The sequence below is a fragment of the Vigna umbellata genome, chromosome 8 (assembly GCF_029865625.1).
Source record: "Vigna umbellata cultivar VRB3 chromosome 8, Vumbellata_1.0, whole genome shotgun sequence".
Lineage (NCBI taxonomy): Eukaryota > Viridiplantae > Streptophyta > Magnoliopsida > Fabales > Fabaceae > Vigna > Vigna umbellata.
Window position 1 is genome coordinate 36,393,165 of NC_142172.1, and position 22,924 is coordinate 36,416,088.

Below are 22,924 nucleotides of genomic sequence, written 5' to 3' on the forward strand. Positions count from 1 at the left end.
TTTAATATATCACGGTTCTCTTCCTTTTTTTAAAGTCCACCAATCCCATTATCAACATGCTTCCTCTTTTCTTCCTTTTCATTCAGTAGTTTTCATTGAAAAAATCACATTTTACTTCAAATACTTGGCTCTAATACTGTGCTAGGTTGCTGCTTTGGATTCTCTGTCATACTTTCTATTTCATCATTTTTAGAATTTCTTCTTTTCTTGCCACATGGTTGCGCCAGTCTGTTTCTTAGAGTAAAAAAAGCAATATATTTCTCTGCTTTTCTTTCTCAGATTCTTCTGCACTGTGTTAACGAGAACGACTACCTACTCCCCTCTTCTTCATTTAGGTTTCAAAATCCAATTTCAAAAGTCTTAAAACCACCTTTTGTAATTTAAATTTATCTTCAACTAAATAAAAGTCTATTTTCTATTATTTAATCCTTCCAATATTAGATAATTATGATTTCGATGATCCCCACATTAAACAAAAATATTAGTAGTCTAAAAAAAACGATTTTAGTTCCAAAAGTGTGGGGGTAAAGTAAATTGTTTACTGTCGTACTTAGTCGCTGGCGGTCCAAATATTCGTTTCAGCTATCATTCGTCCCTATCGCTTGTTCGTATATTTGGAGATTACCTGCAAAAAATAGTGAGTAAAGTTTCGACAATTCAAAGCTATTAATGTCATCACTACTCCTTACTTCATAATTGTATTATTTATAAACTTTAAAATGAGTTTTTATTAGATGATAACTTAATTACGGCCCAATTATTAATAATTATGTTTTGTTTTAAATTTATCAGTGTTATTAGTAATTCCAAATGTCTCGTTACTCATTTTTTTTAGCCTTTTTATTTCACCTCGTTACAAAACTGTAATAATTCAAATTTATATAAAATACAAACATAATTAAAAATTTCTTAATATACGTAAAAAATTTAAAAATAAATTTACTTTTAAAATTTTTTCATCAAATAAAACTTAATAAAAAAAACATCATACTATTTTTCGAGTATACAAAATTGTTGGAAATGAAAATGTGAATCTTAACCACACATTAAATAAAAATAAAAAAATTAAACGCATTACGTAAAAATAAAAAAATTAAATACATTAAGTAAAAATAAAAAAATCAAGTACAAAAACTCATAAACTCGTTACATTGAAACTCTAGATTAAAGATGATTATAATATTTTATGAGACTAATGTGTCATTAATGAAATTATATCTTTATAATAATCATCCTGAAAAGACTCATCAAAACAACTCTATAAAAATGAGACATTTCTCTTTTTCATGCATATTTAGTGAATAAAATCTAGTAATATTATACTCTATAATCGATTGCTTTGAGTAAATCCCAACTACAATTCATGAAAAGACACATTTTAAATCCAGGAAGAAGCTTGAGGTTTAACGTATGAGTTTCTATACTGTGTTCTTTAAAGGGAGTGTGATTCTTGGAAAACAATTGGAAGTTTTCTTGGGTCCATAAAACCAGAGGATTCTGGATTCTGTATAGTTCCTTGGAGGGAATATATAAGCTAGCTTGTATATCTATTGTCATCGAGATAGAATTGTGCAGAATTTTATGCATATTTGTTGACTGAAGTGCAGGAACCATATGTTTTGCATCTTCTCTGTACCCAAATAATATGTAAGAGAAAAATGCTTTTAGTAATATGCCTTTGAATTGATTTTGATCAGACTGATTTGATTTCCACTTTGCATATATGGCTTCAACTTTTGGAAAATTCTAGCAATTTCTTTCTTCCTTTTTTAACAAAGTATTTCTTCCTAGGTGATGTGAATAAGATAGTATAAAAATACATTTTAATCTTAATAGAATGTATCAAATTGAATTGAAGAGTTTGAGAATTGTCTGAGGTGAACAGAGTTAAACCATTTGAGTCTTGTATTTTAACTAACAGTAAAATGGAGACTTTAAAAATTAATATTCATTTTACAATACTAAAAACATGTATAATCCGCGTAAAACTTAGCTACCAGTGAATCAACACTACCAACAGGTTAATCTCAGATTTATGTAAACTTATGCATCTTTCATTCTAGTTACGTATAAAAACACAAGGACACAAAATATAGGGACGACTTTTAGTACTTTTTAACAGATTTTTTGAGAATAAGTTTGCCAGAGAGAAGTATTACTGAGCTCTAAATATGAGCATTCCAATGAGTGTCTGAAGCTTTAATTGGTCGGAACTAATCATTTTTAGTAAACATAATAACTCTGACTAATGTTCAACAAACAAGAAAGAATAATAAAAATTATAGTTCAAATAAATTTATTTTTTATAAATTAATTTGTAAAAGCTCTGATAAATTTGTTTTATTTAATTTATATTTTCATGAATAAATAAAATAAAAGAAAAATAGGTTTATACAAATTTGTAAACGAGTTTTTCAACCATAGGGTTGGGTGGACTCAACTTCCGTTGCCACAACTCGTGGAACACTGAGACAGGGATTCGGTTGGATGAAATTCCAAGATTCCCCACTATCACCTTTATTCTATATTTAACTTCAATTATTTCTAGAATGACATGATTTTAATCTATTTTTTTTTAACGAATTACACATACGATTACATTTAAAAACAATAATATTTTACAAATTTAAGTTTGCAATTATTTTCTCTTACGCTTAAAAACATCTATATTTTTATAATTTAGCGATACATATTTTTTACATATTATATTTTTATTTACACTTTATTTAAAAAACGACAGAATGAGTTAGTTATTAATATTATATTATAATGAATATTTTTGTGGTGTTGTAATGGCAACATTTTGTATTTTGATTTGTGGACTAGTAATACCAAAATTTTGTAGTTTGAATTGGAGATTCTCTTGGATCAAATTTAAACCATCAAAAGTGTTTGTTTTACATGATAGGTTCGAAGAAAAACAGGGAAAGGATTAAAAAAGTCAACAGGAAAAAATAAAAAAGAATCTGCATGCCCAGAGGCTAAAGCTTGATTACCTTTTTCTAAAAGTAGCACTTTGAATAAAATGATATAATTACCGAAATCTCTCTAGATTTCATTTTTCAGCAATTTTTAAAACTTTATTTTTCACTTGTAATTCATATTACTTTTGTAAATAGTGATGGCTATACATACCTACTTCCGGGGAACCGCCCGCTTTCATTTCAGACTTATTTTTATTATCTATCACACTTTTAACTTTTATTTCCTTAGTTGCCAAATTTTACCCATTTTACCACATTAATCCTCTTTTCCCTTAATATAGTATTCTTTAAAAGTATATTTTAAATCTAATTTAATTTTACTTTCATTTATACATCACATCTTATTTTTAATAAATTCATCAATCCTTATAAAAAACAAGCGTTATTCAGTTTTCCGACAAAGGCGTGTCTATTATTTTTAGTGTTTTGTATTTACATTTCTGACAGACAGGTAATCTTTGTTGACTCCATAATTGTCTTCAGAGATAGTTCGACAAGACTTTTTACACTCCTTAGTCTACATGGGCTGAGTTGGTGCATGGGGTACAAGATTTTTGACACTTTACTCTTGGCACATAACTGTTTTCTTCTGCTTGGAGGGTTTTTAGATATGCTTCATATTGAGAATCTAAATGTGAGTTCAAGTTTCACATTGGATAGAAATGAAAAAATAGAGTATACAAAGGTAAAAGACTCATTAATGCATTGTTTTAAAGTTTTGGGTAGAGTGAGGTCAATCTCTTATGTGGTTGGACTCATATCTCATTGATGTTGTATCTTCCTAATGAACCTCCTCCTCGATAGACCAAACACTTCATACCCACAACTCTTGATTTCATGATGAGTGCCAAAAATTTTCTAGTATATATAGGGTCGATTCCAAATCCAAGTCTTGTTCATCAAACACCGATCGGGGATACCTGTAAAAGAATTTCTGATGTCAAAGTCAGTTTGGTTTAGATTGTAAAGACAATAAATGTGTAATTAATACACGATTTACCTCTTTACATCAAACTAATATTTATAAACTTGATGAGATTTTGATTAGGGTCGACATAATTACAGTTTAAATATTACTAGTTGTGCCTTTAAATAAGTTGATTTTAGAATTACTCTGCTTCATCTTAACCATTTGGTCTAAGTAGTGTTTTAACCGTTCGATTTAGTTCACATAACAATTATTTGACCGTCTGGTTAATAATTGACTGAATAAATATATATTGTACAACAAGTTTAACTTAATTAAAGAAAACTATGATCAAAATATGTTTTTTTTTTATAGTTTTCAACTTTCCTTTTGCTCTTTTCCCATACACGCGAGTCAATGCATGTTTGATCAACTGAGAAAAACAAAATGAGCCATTACTAGTATAAATCCATGATGGTGCGATTATTTGATAGGTTTAGTTTTATTGGAAGAAATCTAGTATATCTTTGGGTATCATTAGTCCTTCCCCTTGTACTTTGATAGATTTCTTGAAAAGAAAAAATATTCAGAGGTAAGTTAAACTCACATTTAAAATCTAAATCAAATAATGAGAGTATTGAAGAATTAGTAGAAAAGTTACATATAGATTGAATTTATGTTTCTTATGTTTTTATTGTTGAAAATTTATTGAGTTGTAAATGGGTTTTAAATTGTGAATGGATAAATTATTTGTATTGAAACTAGTATTAGTGAATCATAGACATGTTGGAATACTATTGAAACTTTATTTTAAGACAGTGAATGTTTGAGGTAAGAACAGAAGTTTGAAGTTGGGCTTCAGTTGAGTTATGTTTTTAAGAAAATATAAAACTAAGTTTTGGATTTAACTTTAATATTTTAGATAAGTGTACGAATTTGACACCATTCTGTCAATTGATTTGTTTTTTTGAGAGAATTGAACAAATATTTAGTTTTTGTAAGACCCATAAAAAAAAAAAATATATATATATATATATATATATATATTTATAGTAGTAAATTTTAGTATTTTATTAGTAATAATAATTTTAATGGATGGAAAAATGTAAATTTTGGATATAAAATTATAGTAATTTTAGAAGGAAAGGTTCAAATTTTTAATAAACTTATTTAGTAAATTTTTTTTAATTGAATAGTAAAAAGTAAATAGTAAATAGTAAAAAGTGAATAGTAAAAATAAATTTTCAGCATTTGGATTCCTTAGCATGGAAGAAAGTAGTAGGTAGAAATTAGGATCAGATTTGGTGAGAAAAGGATTGAAATATTATTTTTAAATAATATTAAAATAATAAATAATATTAAAATATTAATGAATAGTAAATTTTTTTTACTATAAATAGCCATGGGAGGGAAGGGTATTTTGCACCAAGAGAAGAGAAATCAAGTGAGAGAAAGATAGAGAGAAATTTTTAGTTGCAAGAAGGGTAGAGGTTCTGAAAGGTTTCGGAGAAATAAATTCAGAGCAAGAGACGTCTGGAATAGAGGTAGGGGAGCTAACCTTTATATGTTTTTATATTATGATTTAATAGTTCTATGCTTTTATATTATGATTTAGTATTGTTTTATTACTATTCATATATTGAAATTCTGCTGTGTGAATACTGTTAATGCTTACTGTATGTTAATCTATATTGAAATTCAGTGTTAATATTATATGCTGTTGTTTTGAATCTGTAAATAAGAAATTTGTTAAAAACTAGTTGAGGAACACTTTGGCTAAGGAAAGACTTGGTACTTAAGTTGTCCATTGTGACGCACCTCTCTTTCCTGGAAGTCTACTCGACAAGTTTTTAACTTAAATCCTATTGAACAGATTTTGTACTGTTAAATTATTATGCAATATATGTTGTTGGAATGGAAATGTCTGATTAATTCATGTTATTGTGGTAGATATGAAATTATGAATTATAATTGTGATTATTGCATTTTATTATACTGCATTTGAATTTATGCATCTGAACATGTTATGAGTAGTATGGGGAGATTTTGTAGGGGTATAATGTGAGTTGAGGAATATTAGTATGGTATGAGTCTTGTGGAGAGATTAAGTAATATTATGGTATTTGTGTATATGTTGATGTTGAGGGTCCCGTAGTTGGAGGTTATCCTGATACTCTAATAATCATCTAGTCTCAAGTAGAGAGGGATGAATTATGTGGTGAGAGGAGCAGGAGGTCCTGGTCTATGTGCCGGTTTTGGACATAGTGAGGGGATTAACCTTGTGAATGGTATGAAGTATTTTGAAAGTGTATTTGTAAAAAGAAGTAGAAGTCATTACAAGTGCATAACCTCCCGTGACCGCTCATCAACGTATCATCCGGATGAGTGTCTATTGGGTATTGTGGTGTCTATTGGGTATTGTGAGACGAGTATCTAATAGGAATTGTGGTATGAGGGTGTCGAACATAATTATTATATGATGTTTATATCAAGGTAATTATACATGTTTTATAAATGATTTGTTGCATGTTAGCTCACCCTTACTTGTGTGTGCATGTGAATGCGATGATCGTATAATGCGTGATGTTATACGGGAGCAGATGAAGGAATGTCGTCTGATCCAATGCCAATGAAGAGAGAGACAGAAGAATAAGCTAGAAGAATTCGAATTATATTTATGAGTTTATAGTTGAAATCTGAGTTTAAAACATGTGTAGACATATATTATCTATGAATTTATAAGTGTGAGATTACGGGATATTACCGTAAATGTAATGTTACAATATATAAATTATGAATTATCCAGCGTGAGATATTGGGATGTTACATTAATGGTATCAGAGCAGTTCGTCCTTAGGATGACCTCTGTGTTGTGGGTCTTCCGTGTCTTCTCTGTGAAGAATTGAGTCTAAATGGTATAATTTACCATTTCCTCTAAATCTAGATAGTAGAGTATTGTGTCTAACTACCATGACTTTTACTATAGATGATTTTCCTTTCTTAATTCTGAGGGTTTGAGGAAAGATATTAGAATTAGTTAAAGCCTTGATAGGGAAATATAATACTAGAGTTTAAGTTTCAATGGATGAGTGAAGATGTTGGTGTTTAGAAGTAAATTTTTAGAAGTTTCTAGAACAAAATTAATAGATGAGATATCTTACGTTTCACAAAAAGGAGTTGAATTCAAAGGCTAGATTAAGAGAAGCTTTGGATAAGAATGAATGTAGCAAGGTTTGAGAAATCAGTTTGGTTTAGTATATCAGTAACTTTATAAGTCAGAGATGAAGGCCGTGTTGATGAGAAACAGAGTGGCATTGTGTGAGATTGGTAACATGGATTGATGTATTAGTGATGATTGGAATCTGAAGAAAGAAAATGATGGAAGAATTGAAGATAAAGTTTAAAATAAAAAGGGATAGGAATACTGAAGTAGATTAAGAATAAATCAAATATTAGACAAAGAAGAGTAGATGAGAAAGTTTAATAGGAGGAGAAATCTATAAGTTAAGAGAACACGAGGTCTTTAGAGAAGAATGAAGTATTGGAAGGATTCTAAGCTAAATAGATTATTAAAAGGAGATGGTTAGATTTTTTTTTCAGTAAATACATTAGAGATAAGATTTGAGAATATGTGATTTTGGTATGAGGAGTAGTGGAGAAAATCCAGGTACGAAAATTTTGGCTTTCGGCTTATGCAAATATTTGGTATTTTTATGATAGGATTAAAATGTCATGATTTATGGTTGTAAATTTTATTGATTTTGGAATATTAAAGTTAGTAGAGGTAGTGTAGGTTGAATTGATATTATTATGAACATGGCAAGATAAGGAAGAAGAAGAGTTTGGAAATAGATAAAAAGGAGGGTTGCAATACTAATGTGATTAGGGAATTAGGAATAATTAAGAAGTTGTAGATTGTGATTGGAGCAATTTCATCAGGTATAGTTATATGGTAGTATTCAAACCTCAATGGCGATGAAAAGGATGGGTAAAGATTTATATGTCGCACCTTGATCTCTATCCAGTGATGTGTGTGAGTGAACTTGTTTATACTTACTTTTAGTTCGCATAAGATAAAAATTTGAGATTTGGTTAACACTAAATATCCTTGGGATATGGTTTTGATCTCGGGAAACACATTATAATTGAGGTATGTTTAATGGTGGTTTTCATAGGGCTAAAAGTGTCAAGTAAAGGTGTTTTGAAGGTTTATGATTTTAATTTTTCATGAATATATTTCAAATTTGACATGCTAGAAATTTGATGCACAAAATAAGTAGAGTAAATGAATTTACAAGGAAACTAGGAGATAAGGTGAAATAATCATAACTTTATTTCGAATTTTTGAATTTTCGAGGACGAAAATTTTTTTGTGTTGGGGAGAATGTAAGACCCATAAAAAAAAATATATATATATATATATATATATATATATATATATATTTATAGTAGTAAATTTTAGTATTTTATTAGTAATAATAATTTTAATGGATAGAAAAATGTAAATTTTGGATATAAAATTATAGTAATTTTAGAAGGAGAGGTTCAAATTTTTGGTAACTTATTTAGTAAATTTTTTTTAATTGAATAGTAAAAAGTAAATAGTAAATAGTAAAAAGTGAATAGTAAAAATAAATTTTCAGCATTTGGATTCCTTAGCATGGAAGAAAGTAGTAGGTAGAAATTAGGATCAGATTTGGTGAGAAAAGGATTGAAATATTATTTTTAAATAATATTAAAATAATAAATAATATTAAAATATTAATGAATAGTAAATTTTTTTTACTATAAATAGCCATGGGAGGGAAGGGTATTTTGCACCAAGAGAAGAGAAATCAAGTGAGAGAAAGATAGAGAGAAATTTTTAGTTGCAAGAAGGGTAGAGGTTCTGAAAGGTTTCGGAGAAATAAATTCAGAGCAAGAGACGTCTGGAATAGAGGTAGGGGAGCTAACCTTTATATGTTTTTATATTATGATTTAATAGTTCTATGCTTTTATATTATGATTTAGTATTGTTTTATTACTATTCATATATTGAAATTCTGCTGTGTGAATACTGTTAATGCTTACTGTATGTTAATCTATATTGAAATTCAGTGTTAATATTATATGCTGTTGTTTTGAATCTGTAAATAAGAAATTTGTTAAAAACTAGTTGAGGAACACTTTGGCTAAGGAAAGACTTGGTACTTAAGTTGTCCATTGTGACGCACCTCTCTTTCCTGGAAGTCTACTCGACAAGTTTTTAACTTAAATCCTATTGAACAGATTTTGTACTGTTAAATTATTATGCAATATATGTTGTTGGAATGGAAATGTCTGATTAATTCATGTTATTGTGGTAGATATGAAATTATGAATTATAATTGTGATTATTGCATTTTATTATACTGCATTTGAATTTATGCATCTGAACATGTTATGAGTAGTATGGGGAGATTTTGTAGGGGTATAATGTGAGTTGAGGAATATTAGTATGGTATGAGTCTTGTGGAGAGATTAAGTAATATTATGGTATTTGTGTATATGTTGATGTTGAGGGTCCCGTAGTTGGAGGTTATCCTGATACTCTAATAATCATCTAGTCTCAAGTAGAGAGGGATGAATTATGTGGTGAGAGGAGCAGGAGGTCCTGGTCTATGTGCCGGTTTTGGACATAGTGAGGGGATTAACCTTGTGAATGGTATGAAGTATTTTGAAAGTGTATTTGTAAAAAGAAGTAGAAGTCATTACAAGTGCATAACCTCCCGTGACCGCTCATCAACGTATCATCCGGATGAGTGTCTATTGGGTATTGTGGTGTCTATTGGGTATTGTGAGACGAGTATCTAATAGGAATTGTGGTATGAGGGTGTCGAACATAATTATTATATGATGTTTATATCAAGGTAATTATACATGTTTTATAAATGATTTGTTGCATGTTAGCTCACCCTTACTTGTGTGTGCATGTGAATGCGATGATCGTATAATGCGTGATGTTATACGGGAGCAGATGAAGGAATGTCGTCTGATCCAATGCCAATGAAGAGAGAGACAGAAGAATAAGCTAGAAGAATTCGAATTATATTTATGAGTTTATAGTTGAAATCTGAGTTTAAAACATGTGTAGACATATATTATCTATGAATTTATAAGTGTGAGATTACGGGATATTACCGTAAATGTAATGTTACAATATATAAATTATGAATTATCCAGCGTGAGATATTGGGATGTTACAGTTTTAGTTTCTTTTTGGGATTTTAAGTGATAGGTCAATCACTCTAGCGATATATGATAGTCATAATAATTGATTTTATGTTTTGATACTTTCTTGTAAAGCACTGTTTAAAAGTAATAAATCTAATCATCCAAGTGATAACTATTCCTTAAGATGAGAAAGATATAAATTATTTCTCTCATGGAAAAAGATCACTTAATTGTTCATAAGTCATTCAAGTGACTAATTTTGTTTGTCAAGCTATAATTTATCTTTATAGTAAGGAAGAAGTTGTATTTTTTCTATTTAAAAACATTGTTCAAGCAATAATCATGTATAAACTAAATTACAATTTCGTCATTTAGCTTGTATTCAAAGGATTATATGAAAATGGTTTTAATGCCTTATGCATTGTTGATTTATTGTGCTTAAATGCAATTGATGGTGATGAGTTGGTTATAGTATGATGTAAAAGGTAGTAGTTATTACACATATTATACTTAGTTGGTGAAATGTAGTTTGAGTAGTATTAAGTTGGTATATTGAAATGAGATATCTAAATCCTCGTAATAATTCAAAGTATATAGATAAAGATATTAGGTGGTGAGAGAATGTCAATGAAAGATTTTATAAAGTAGTTAAAGGTGAAAATAGTCATTATCATGCAATATATTTATATATGGAAGATGTTGAATTTTGATACTTTGATTGTTACACTCGCAGAAAGAATTATTTTATTATTATTAATTGTGACTTTTGATCTAAGAACAAAATTCAACCAAACATTGTGAATTCACTTAAACTTTTATTAGCCTCTTAACACTGAAGAACTTATCATATAATTTTTCTTATGTTTGTACTTTAAAAAAATTTCAAAATAAAATATTTATAAATGTTTAAAATATCTATTACTGTATAGGAAACAAATTTCTATTTGGAATTTAAAATTTATTTTTAATAAAAAGGATATGAGAAAAATTAATGAATGTTTCAAAAATAAAAATTAGTAAGGTAATTTTTTGCATGTTTAATTAATTATTGTAAAATAAAATATAGTATATACAAATAATATATATGTGTGTGAATGTACTAAATTATTCAAATTCATTCACATTAGTCATATAAAAAATTTATTACTTGAAAACATAAATATATTCAAAAATTGTTTTATATTAACATATTTCGGAACCTCTTTTATATTTAGATAAATAAGATTATCAATATTGGATTTCTTTAAAGATAAATGTTTGTTATGATATTGATGACTATACTAAATAAAGTGAAAAATTTACATATCATTTTTTAAGATACATACATTTGTTTAACGAAACTATGATTATTTATTTATTAAAGCTTAAAATAATGAAAATGATTAATTTTTATTAAGATAAATCTAAAATTATTGAAAACAATTAAAAGTATGAAATTAATGATGTGATAAAGACTTTATTGATTTCATTATCCAATTCAATAAAAAAACACTAAACAATATACTTATAAGTTTTATTCTAATAATGACAAAATGCAAGTTAACAAGTCCTAATTCAGTAAAATACAAGTTTAAACTTTACTAATAAAAACTCTAATCCCTTATATATTTTTACCAAAAATTGATAATAAATTCAAATATATTTAATGACTAATTGATAAAATTTTATGTTTATGTAAAATCTATTAATCGTTTTATCATAAATAGTTCTAACTTATTTTTCAATAATTACATATCATCCTATAAACAATCGATAATTATATAATTAAAAATGAAAACAAAACACACGAGTAATGACATAAACGAAATGACATAAATAAAAAGTAAATATATATTATATTCACACAATTTAATCTATTTTAATTATATATTTTCTTAAATAAATAAAAAAATATTAAACACGTGACTTCATTTATGTTTGACAATTCTGTCATAATTTTAAATATATTTTTTGAATGTGATGAGAAGTCAATAATGACATGTAACTTTCAAAGAATAATGTTCATCATTTTATCAAACATTTCATGATGGATCAACTATAATATTTTTTACATGTATTATTACCATCAACATAATACCATCAACAAATGTTAAGTAAATATGGCGAATGTTGAATAAATACTTTGGGGTGTGAAAATATTTATACAAAACTTTTGGGAATAAAATTAAAATAAATTATTATTTTTCATATATTAAAAAAAAATGGGAGGGTCAAAATCCTCTTATAACCATAGGAATCGGTCCCTGATTACCATTGTATTTATAATTATTTGTAAACAATATTCATATTAATTCAGTATATATTATGTCACTTAACTAATTTATTTTTAAGAGTATATAATAAACATACTCTTAGCAGCAAATATATATATATATATATATATATATATATATATATATATATATATATATATATATATATATATATATATATATATATATAACTACTTATAAGAACTTTTATTAAATAAAAATATCAAATAAAATTATATGCAAATATTATATAATAACAAGAGCAGAGTAAATTAAATCAAAGGGTTAAATAAGAAAAAAAGGAACGTGGTTATATAAACTAATATATTACTTTAGTATTTAAAACGTTATAAATGTAGTTGTAATAAAAAAATGGAATTATGAATAAATATAACTCTGTTTCTCTCTAACCAATAAAATTATATGTAATTTTTTATATCTAGAATAATCGATAGTAGGTTGTAAGAAGATAAATACGCATAAAAAGAAAATTTAAAAAATCCAACATCTTAATTTATTAAAGTATAGTTTATTTACTAATGTCAAAATGTTGGAAAAGGATATTAGACTTAAGTATTTCCCTTAAGAATTCATCATGCGTATTGACTTGACTTTCAAAGATAGTTTATCCTTCAATAACAATAAATGAGACTAGCCACATACTTTTCAAAGTTGAGATAGAAAATATTGTAAATTTTCACCAAAATACGAGTGAAAACAATCTCATAAAAAGAAGGACCTCGTACTTTCCTTAAAAGTAATAAGTTCTTATGAAAGTTTTAGTTAAAAATTACAAGTTAGGATTTTATAAGTAACTATTAAAACCAATAAAATTCTATAAAATAATATTATATAAATTTGTAAATAATAAAAATTATAGTAAAAAATGTCAAAATGATAATTTTTTTCTCTAATATCAACACAAATTATAATTATATAAATATTAAATAAAAACATCTAATAATAATTAGATAATAATAATTTGGATGAAAGTCAAATAATTATAAAAAATAGGACAAATTATAATTATATAAATATTAAATAAAAATATCTAATAATAATTAGATAATAATAACACTTGGATGAAAATTAAATAATTATAAAAAATAGTAAAAATAATTAAAGAAGTATTTTTGTGTAATTTGAAATAGAAAAAAGAACGAGGATGAAAATAAATACTACAAGGGGAAACAAATATTTTTGTAATAATTTTATTTTTGGAATTGTGAAATAGAAAAAAAAAGAGTTTAATTGCGATCTTGATTTGAGGTTTTGTTGAAAAATTTTAAGTCAGTTCCATTTAGATTTTTGTTTCCATCAAGTTTTAATATTAAAAAATTTACTTAATTAGATCTAAGTATCTTATAAATGATGATCTTGTTAGTGTTAAGTGTGAATCCATAGTTTTTTAAAATCTTTTTAATTTTTCGAAATTTTTTAATTTTCAAAATTTTTAATTTTTTTGTAAATTTTTTTGTTATTAATATGTCAAGTCTTACATTATAACATGTGACCGGTGGTGTGGGTTAATGTCACCTGATGGTGTGTAAGTATAAAATCTCACCCATTCAATTTAGTAAATATATTTGTTTTTTTATATAATTCAATCCTAAATTTTTTAATATATAGCAATATTGTTCTTATTCAAACGGAATCAAATTTATTGTTTATATAAATGTTATATTAAAAAATAATTTTTTAAATTATTATCATTTTAAATTTTAATATTTAAAATCATACTAATATTTATTTTATATTTTATTTTATTTTAACTCCGAGATTACTTTTTATTTATTGTATAAATACTATTATGTTTATTAATCGACTAATCAAATTTTTTATAAAATTAAAACTAATTAATATAAATGAAATCTAATAATATCATTAGAGTTAATTTATGTTAATAATAAATTAGATCTAAGTTAAAAAGAAAAATTTCATTTAAAAAAAATATTCAAATTAATTTAAAAAACATTATTCAAATTAAAAAGAGAATTAAAACTAAATTAAATTAAATACTTATATATATAATGTTATGTATCACACCATTAAACTGATATATGAAATTTTTTTATAAAAATTTAAAATAAACTACAAATTAACATATAATATATCTTTAACAACATTTTATAAGATATTAATAAAAAAGCTCAATGAAAACAAAAAAAAAATAAGAGAGAGTTTACTTGAAATTTTTTAAACAAGGAAAGAAACTAGTAATTAAACTTAAAAAGATAAAAAAATAAAGTGGAAGTATTTAAATTTCTTAAATAACAGTAAAAGCTAAATAGGAGAAAAGTGAATAGTTGGGTGAAAATAAGGGATGTGTGTACATATGAATTTAACTGGGATACCTACTTATTAGTTTATTTGTAATAAAATAAAGAAAAACGTTTTTGTTTGATATTTATTTATTTATTGGAGAGGAAATAAAAAAAAAAAGAAGAAAGAGTGAGACGATAGTGAGGATACTGGGCCCATGTGGAGTAGAAGTGTATCCACAGAGCACAGAGCACAGAGCACAGAGCACGAGGTCTATAAATTGTGTATAGTTTTTATGAACGAAGACCATGCCACCACACTTTCACTTCTCTCGTTTCTCCTTCCCATCCTCAAAACCTTTCTGAGTTTGGAATCTAAGTTCTACTTGTGTTACTGAGTTAAGCAAAGATGACCATGGAAGAGGGGACGGTGGTGAACCAGGACTACACACAGGATGGAACTGTCAACATTAAAGGCAAACCTATTCTTAGATCCAAAAGTGGTGGTTGGAAAGCTTGTTCCTTTGTAGTCGGTAACCTTTTTCTATCCTCATTTTCCTCATTAACTATCAACTCTTTCTCTCTGTCTTGCTAATTAACAAACCCTCTCCTTCCACCTTTTAACTCTTTCACTTCCTCCTTTTGCTTTCCTTTTCTTCTACAAATGTACAACTATTTTATTAAATTAAAACCTTTCTCACATTTCATTCTATCACAAACCATTTAACAACTCTAAGCAAGCTTCCAACACTCATAGACAACACACGCACCCCTTCCCATCCATGTCTCTCATATGGCTACTCCTTCTTTTTCTTTTATCTGTGATTGTTTCTCCAATTTCCAAACTTTGAACTCAGTAGCACTGCAAGAGAAATTTACTTGCTCCATTTTTTACCTTTGTCCTTCGCTTCGCATTTCCTATTTTTGGCTGCAAATTGGGGTTTTGCTTTGCTTAGCTGGGCAGCGAAGTGATGATGTACCTGCAGCTTCAGTCCTTGCATTAAATATCTCTTGGCATAACATTAAAAAAAAGAAACAAAAAGACAAAAGGAGTTTGTCATTTTCTCTTTCACTCAAACTACTTCTAACTAGTATATTTTACCATTAACCAAACCTTCTTTCCTTTAGTAGTACACTCTTTTTTTTTATATATATATTTTCTACATGTTATGTTATCCACATACGTATTAGTTTTGTATACATATTTTGTACTTTTTTTGTAATTTAATGGATGAAGTCAACAAATACATTCACACGTCCTTATATTTTTCCAAATAAATATTATGTTCTCCACATCATATCAATTGAAGTTAATAATATGTAATTTAATTTTTAATAAATTATTTGCCTTTCCTTTCCTAAAAGTATTTTTTTTCGCAGTGATCCTTAGAACCGTATATATATATACTACTTTTTACTCTAAAGTAAATTTATTAATAAATCCGTCCAATACGTTATTAGTTTATAAATCAAGTTTAATTTATATATACAGTCTTATGTTTATAAACTGATAAAGAAAAATGACATTTTGAAGTACTAGTAAAACTGAATAAATTTATTATACTAAATTATTTGTATTTATTGAGAAAGTAAGAATCTTTTATATTTGTAAAGTGTATTATCTTTTATAAAATAATATTATTTTTTTTGAAAGATTAATCTGTTTGGGTGAAGCCTTTTAGAAGCTAAGGCAAGGAATATTTTCGTAGGGTGTCGTTGTCGCTCTTTGTTCTCGAGGGTGTGGGCTTTCTTTGTGATTTTAAAATGAATACTAATATACTGACAATTAATATTAGTTATATAAGTAATTATAATTATTTATTAAAGCATGATTAATTCATTTAAATATTATTTATTATTATTACTAAAAAAATTGTTGATTAAAATAGTTGTGAAGATATAAGTTTTGTTTTATGGATCGAAAAAGGGTGTTGGAAAGGAATGCATGGAAGCTGGAGTTGTCCCTCTCAGAGTGGTGGTCTCCATGGTAGTGGCTGGTGGGCTCGCTCGTGAGCGAGAGAATCAGAAGCTCTTATTCTGCGTTAATGGAATTCGAACAGATGTTTATCAATCGTACAAAGTAGATTAGGTTTAGGCCTGGAAGTAGCCGTTTTCTCCATTTCGATCATGCCAAATTTCCATAACCACACGAACCAGACGCATGCTTCCCATAATCATAAACTTCTTTTTCAAACATTTTTTTATTTCAATCAAGACTGGTTTAACAATTTTTTTCATCTCTTTCCTAGCCAGTTCTTATCTGAAAGCTATTCCTAAAAACTAGTTTTAAAAAATAAAAACAGAATCAACTAAAAAAGTCTTCTTGCACTTTCAACGATGCCTATTATTGTACGTTAGCTGGATTAAATAATGCGTGATATTTTATTTCCAGACTCGTCGTACTGTTTGTTTTTATTATATAAGTCATTTGGGCTTATTTTAATTATTTTTGGATAGCATAGGATGTTTAACGTATTGAATTACATAAAACAAAAATATCTCTCCAAGAATATTAAAAAAGTATTATTGTTATTACATGTATTATTGAAAGACAGTGAATATTTTATTATCAGGAACTAGGCTGGGAAAAAGGGTTTGGATTGGAAACAAACCGTTGACGAACATACCACGCTTCTGATTGAATTGTCACGGATACCAATTCGTAGAGTTATATAATTAGTGTGATATATTTGACGAGATGACGTAACTCGTGTTTTTGTATGCACACGTAACTTAATTTAATTAGCAAAATGAGAAGGGTGGTTATAGCAAAAACTAGTTATTTATAATTTGAAAGAAGAAAATTGAGGTTTGAATTGATATATGTTGATGCAGTGTATGAGGTATTCGAAAGGATGGCGTACTATGGAATATCATCAAATTTGGTCGTGTATCTTACAAAAAAGCTTCATCAAGGGACAGTATCATCTTCAAACAATGTCACCAACTGGGTTGGCACCATTTGGATGACACCAATTTTAGGTGCCTATGTTGCTGACGCTTTCCTCGGCCGCTATTGGACTTTTACCATAGCCTCTACCATTTATCTCTCGGTAATTAACTCCAACTCTTTCTCTTTTTTCGCCTCAAATAACACTCTTCATTCATTCATTTGGTGTGACCTCCTCCTATATTAATCTACTAACAACTTGATACCACATCGTTCAACTTGTTTGACTTCTCATGTTAACTATTATTAGCGTCTTCCATTTTCTATAATATGTCAAAAATAGTTTACTCCGGTCATTGAAATCTTGTCACAAAAAAACATATGTAAAGTGTCTAGGTAGGCCTTTGACAATTTAACCTCAATTATTCGGATCTCAAGTGTTCATCCCTTCTAATCTCACATGGGTGGGACATATAAAATGTTTGAAGTTTATGTCCTCTCTCAAGCTTACGTTTGTGTAAATCATATTATATTTGTTTAATTATTAATAGGTAGTATGAAACAATTGATTATTCTATCAATATATATTTGAAAATTATGGAAAGTGTGAGTGTAAAGTTGATTTTAGTCAAAGCACACTTGTCTGCCTTTGGTGAATCCCATACCACAGACCCCGGTGGCATTATCACCACCTTTCAACACCCCACTCCCACATGTTAGAAACTAGGAAAAGTCTCGCTCAAGATCCTTGGTGCTTGTTCTTCTTAATATAAAAAATATCATAAAGTTATATCTTACAAAATCAGTTTTTAAGTCCGCATATTTTGACCATAAACCTTATTCTTGTATATATATGTATTTTCATTATGAGATTAATTAAAATGATTTAGTATTTTGATACCATGTTGCATGTCACTTGCTGATTACTCAACACAAAATTCTGTCTAGAACCAACCAACCAAATGAAGCTACTATATGCCATAACACTTTCATCCTTTTCGATCAAAGACTTGACATTTTCTTTTCTTTCTGCAATATTGCTAGTATGATAAGTGGGCAGTAGCTATCGCTGGACCAATAATACACTAATTCTCGAGTTTGATTACTGATTCTAGATAAACAAAAGAATCTTGCAGCTCAGCCAGTGAATCGGAACTTGACTTTTGAGGATGAATGATTATTGAGATGGCATACTATTTTTATGACTATGATGTTTAATGAATTATAAAATATTTAAATATTGCTAATTTCATATTAAGTATTTTAGCTCTATTAAATATAATTGATAGACCACAAAAATTCTTATCTTTATCAATAATTATTTTACATATATATGTGATTAAACTTGAGAGTAGGTTTTTACATGATTAAATGTAATCCCATGTAATTAAAATTTTGTAAATGAATCTGTAGTAGAATTGAGATAGAAGATGTTAAGATATTGGAAAAATATTAGAATTTGACCTCGTGACAGTGTTGTCTAAGAAAACGACACGGAAGGTAGTAGGAAAGTGTCCCGGTCACTATCTACTGTCTAATTTGGTTCAAAGCATGTGGCATTCTTTTCATACTTGTGACGCTAGTGGACCGCGCTTTTCATGGTTGTGTGTACACCCTTCTAAAGTATGTATGGTTTTATGGTCCACAATATAGGTTATCATGTTTTTGTACCTGCAACAAGTAAAAGTCTAGCCATACACAAGTAAACCACACTAAGTCCAAAACTATTTATCAAGCTCAAGTCAGTTACTGGGGCAGGTGCGTTCGTGGGGCGTCAGAGTGAGCCACGAATAAAGATAACTAACAAGTTGGAGAATCTGATAACAAGACAAAAGTGTCTAAACAATTACATATAAAAAGTGAAAAATCCGACACGTGTTTTTATAACACCCTCTGTGTTATTTATGTAAGTAATTATATGATAACCTTCATCCTAATCTTAATATTTTCACTCAATAAATCCAAACATATATTCAGATAAGTTTTTGTTTGCATATAGAAATCTGAACAATGATGAGTTTGGCTCCCCAATTGTTCTTTTAATCTCTATATGTATGCATAAGGAGAAAGGCAATGTAGATTGAGACGTTAAAGCCAGAGTTAGAGCCATAAAGTAGGTTTTGTAGCATCTGAAAATTTTTAAAGAGTAGGATAACTTTTTGTATTAATTTGGTGGTTATGCAAACTGTTTAAACTGTCAAATTAGTTAGTTGCGGTTGTCTGATTGTTTGATCTGTATTGGGATCGTTAATGGCAGGGTATGTCTCTGCTTACACTGGCAGTGTCCCTTCCGAGCCTAAAGCCACCTGCATGCTTCGAAAAGGATGTGACAAAATGCGCGAAAGCCTCCACACTACAGCTAGCAGTGTTCTATGGTGCACTTTACACTCTAGCAGTGGGAACCGGAGGAACCAAGCCCAACATCTCCACCATAGGAGCTGATCAGTTTGATGATTTTCACCCTAAAGAGAAGTTGCATAAGCTCTCTTTCTTCAATTGGTGGATGTTCAGCATCTTCTTTGGGACCCTCTTTGCAAACAGCGTTCTGGTGTATATCCAAGATAATGTGGGCTGGACTCTTGGGTATGCTCTTCCAACACTTGGCCTTTTAGTATCAATCATGATATTCCTGGCAGGCACACCCTTCTATAGGCACAAAGTGCCTGCTGGTAGTACCTTCACTAGAATGGCTAGGGTCATTGTGGCTGCTTTGAGGAAATGGGAAGTGCCTGTCCCTAGTAACTCTAAAGAACTATATGAACTTGACAAGGAAGACTATGCAAAGAAAGTGAACTACAGAATTGATCACACTCCAACACTCAGGTACAAAACTCTACCATACCTTCGTTACATGAGTATTTTCTTTTTCATTTTGCTGAATAATATAATAAATGACACTTGTACATGGAGCATGCGGTTTTGTATACACGATGAGCGTAGTTTTACAATGCAATTTTCATGTCTTTAGTAATAATAATAATGCATATTTGTGTAGGTTCCTTGATAAGGCCTGCGTTAAAACAGATTCAAACACTAGTCCATGGATGCTTTGCACAGTTACACAAGTGGAGGAGACAAAACAAATGCTAAGGATGATTCCTATCTTGGTTGCTACTTTTGTTCCTAGTACAATGATGGCTCAGATAAATACCCTTTTTGTGAAGCAAGGAACTACTCTTGACAGACATATCGGAAGCTTCAAAATTCCCCCTGCTAGTTTGGCTGCATTTGTTACTGTGTCCTTGCTTGTGTGTGTTGTGCTCTATGATCGTTTCTTTGTGAAGATCATGCAAAGGTTTACCAAGAACCCCAGAGGCATTACCCTTCTTCAGAGGATGGGAATTGGCCTTGTAATCCACACACTGATCATGATCATTGCATCTGGGACAGAAAGCTATAGACTAAAGGTTGCAAGAGAACATGGAGTAGTTGAAAGTGGAGCACAGGTTCCTTTGAGCATATTCATTTTGCTTCCTCAGTTTATACTGATGGGAACTGCCGATGCCTTCTTAGAGGTTGCCAAAATCGAGTTTTTCTATGATCAAGCCCCAGAACACATGAAGAGCATTGGAACTTCGTATTCCACAACTACATTGGGCATTGGTAACTTCATCAGTTCCTTTCTTCTCTCAACAGTGTCACATGTCACCCAGAGAAATGGTCACAAGGGGTGGATTTTGAACAACCTGAACGAGTCTCATCTTGACTACTACTATGCATTTTTCGCAGTACTAAACTTCCTCAACCTCATCTTCTTCGCGTTTGTTACAAGGTTCTATGTATATAGGGTTGAAGTTTCAGATTCCATAGACGTGCTTGCCAAAGAACTGAAGGAAAAGACCGTGTCCAACGTTGTGAATCCCAGAGACTAGTAGTTTCAAAACTTGCTGTTATGTACAAATTTGGATGGCCAACGAACTAAGTATGTGTGTCTGTGGGGTGTGTGGGTGTTGACTTTGGAATGGTTTTGGTCATTGGAAGCCACTTCAGAAGAGAACCTAATCAAGTTATAGTTATTGGAGGTCGTTTTAGCATGTGATCGTTTTTCCTTATCCTTTGTAACCTTCGAGAAATGTCACATGCATCACCAAAAAAACAATATTGGGAAAAAGAAATGTAATGTCTTTGATGTTTATCTTTTTTAGAACTTCTCTGGCCACTCAAGCTTTTCTTTAGTTAAGAAATTGTACAATAAAGGGTTGAAGACAAAATCTATCAGGTTAGATTTTTATTTCATTCATACAATAAATTTTCCTTTTAATATTAAAGCGATTTCTTTGTCGGCAGCTAAAGACTACAAAAATAAGAAATAAGATATGAGAAAGATATACGTTAAGAAAATTACAATTATCATGAAAAGTTAAAAATTTATGATTCGAACACGATAAGTAAACTTGCAGAATTTCCTTTTTTCCTCTTATCTTTTGTTGTTGGAAGTTCCTTTTGTGGGAAGCATTTGGAGCCATATGAGGCCACGTATTATTATCCTTTACACACTGATTTTGATGACGATGACTACACACAGATTCAATAACTACTGCTTTACCACTTTTTCGCAACATAAACAAAATGTTACATTAAGGACTTCATATATAAATGGGCATGGCATGTTGTTATAAGTTCGCTACTTCCTTCAATAAATACCTTCACAAGCTTAAATTTTTAAGCTTTTCGACTCAAATTTATTAATAATATAAATAAGTTGTACTTTGAAAATACAACTTTCAAAGTAAATACTTTGAAAACACAACTTCCTCGCTTAACTTTTTTTTACAGAATTTTATTTTAGAATACCTTTTTCTTTTCTATAAACTGATTGATGAATTGAAATTTAACTATTAAAACAGTATCGCATAATTTTTTAAATATTGACATATATAATTTTAATAAATAAAAATAATTAAACTTAATTTTTAGTCTAATAAAGTCGTTAATTTTAACGTATTTTACATATACAATGTAAAAAAAATAATCTTTACTATTTTAATTTAGTTTATAAATACTGAGATTGAGGTTGTTTAAATATTGGATAGTTAACACAAATTATTGCCAATTTATTTCTCTATTCCATTATTAACAAAAAAAAGTTCAAGGTTTTTTTATTATGTCGTCATAAAAAAATTAAATTAAAATTTCTTAGTCAAACTATCGAAAAAAAATGTCAAAAATAAAAAATAAATTTTTATAAAATTTCAAAAAAGCATGAAAAATTTAAAAAGTAAAAAAAAAGTATTTTTAAAATTTAAATTCATTAATCAAATTATAAAAAAAATATCAAAATAAAAAATATTTTCATAAAAATGCATAAAATTTTTAAAAGATTAATTTTTTTTAAAATAATCAAGCATTCGAAACATAATTTCTATGAAAAAGAAACATAACAAATTTTTAAAAAAAATTATACATACCAAATACTTCTATATGAAAAAAAGAGTAAA

At 28.5% G+C, this 22,924-nt stretch overlaps 1 protein-coding gene and 2 long non-coding RNA genes across 3 annotated transcripts; all 3 read left to right on the forward strand.

Moving 5' to 3' along the window:
* Positions 1-5,320: 5,320 nt before the first annotated feature.
* Positions 5,321-6,702, forward strand: LOC148194584 (uncharacterized). The gene is made up of 2 exons (XR_015781422.1): positions 5,321-5,435; positions 6,492-6,702. It is a non-coding gene; the product is annotated as an uncharacterized LOC148194584 (long non-coding RNA).
* Positions 6,703-8,715: 2,013 nt separating this feature from the next.
* Positions 8,716-10,097, forward strand: LOC148194585 (uncharacterized). Its single transcript, XR_015781424.1, has 2 exons — positions 8,716-8,830; positions 9,887-10,097. It is a non-coding gene; the product is annotated as an uncharacterized LOC148194585 (long non-coding RNA).
* A 4,790-nt stretch (positions 10,098-14,887) lies between these two features.
* Positions 14,888-21,633, forward strand: LOC124846859 (protein NRT1/ PTR FAMILY 5.2-like). Its single transcript, XM_047324233.2, has 4 exons — positions 14,888-15,129; positions 17,432-17,649; positions 19,744-20,309; positions 20,482-21,633. Exons 1-4 carry the CDS (start codon positions 15,006-15,008, stop codon positions 21,356-21,358), a joined length of 1,785 nt encoding a protein of 594 aa, XP_047180189.1. The 5' UTR covers positions 14,888-15,005; the 3' UTR covers positions 21,359-21,633.
* The last annotated feature ends 1,291 nt before the right edge of the window (positions 21,634-22,924 follow it).

Excerpts from the sequence above, each read along its gene's own strand:
- LOC124846859 (XM_047324233.2), top strand. The coding sequence starts at position 15,006 with ATGACCATGGAAGAGGGGACGGTGGTGAACCAGGACTACACACAGGAT. Across the intron at positions 15,130-17,431 it reads AGCTTGTTCCTTTGTAGTCG|TGTATGAGGTATTCGAAAGG; the intron begins GTAACCTTTTTC and ends ATGTTGATGCAG. Across the intron at positions 17,650-19,743 it reads CCTCTACCATTTATCTCTCG|GGTATGTCTCTGCTTACACT; the intron begins GTAATTAACTCC and ends CGTTAATGGCAG.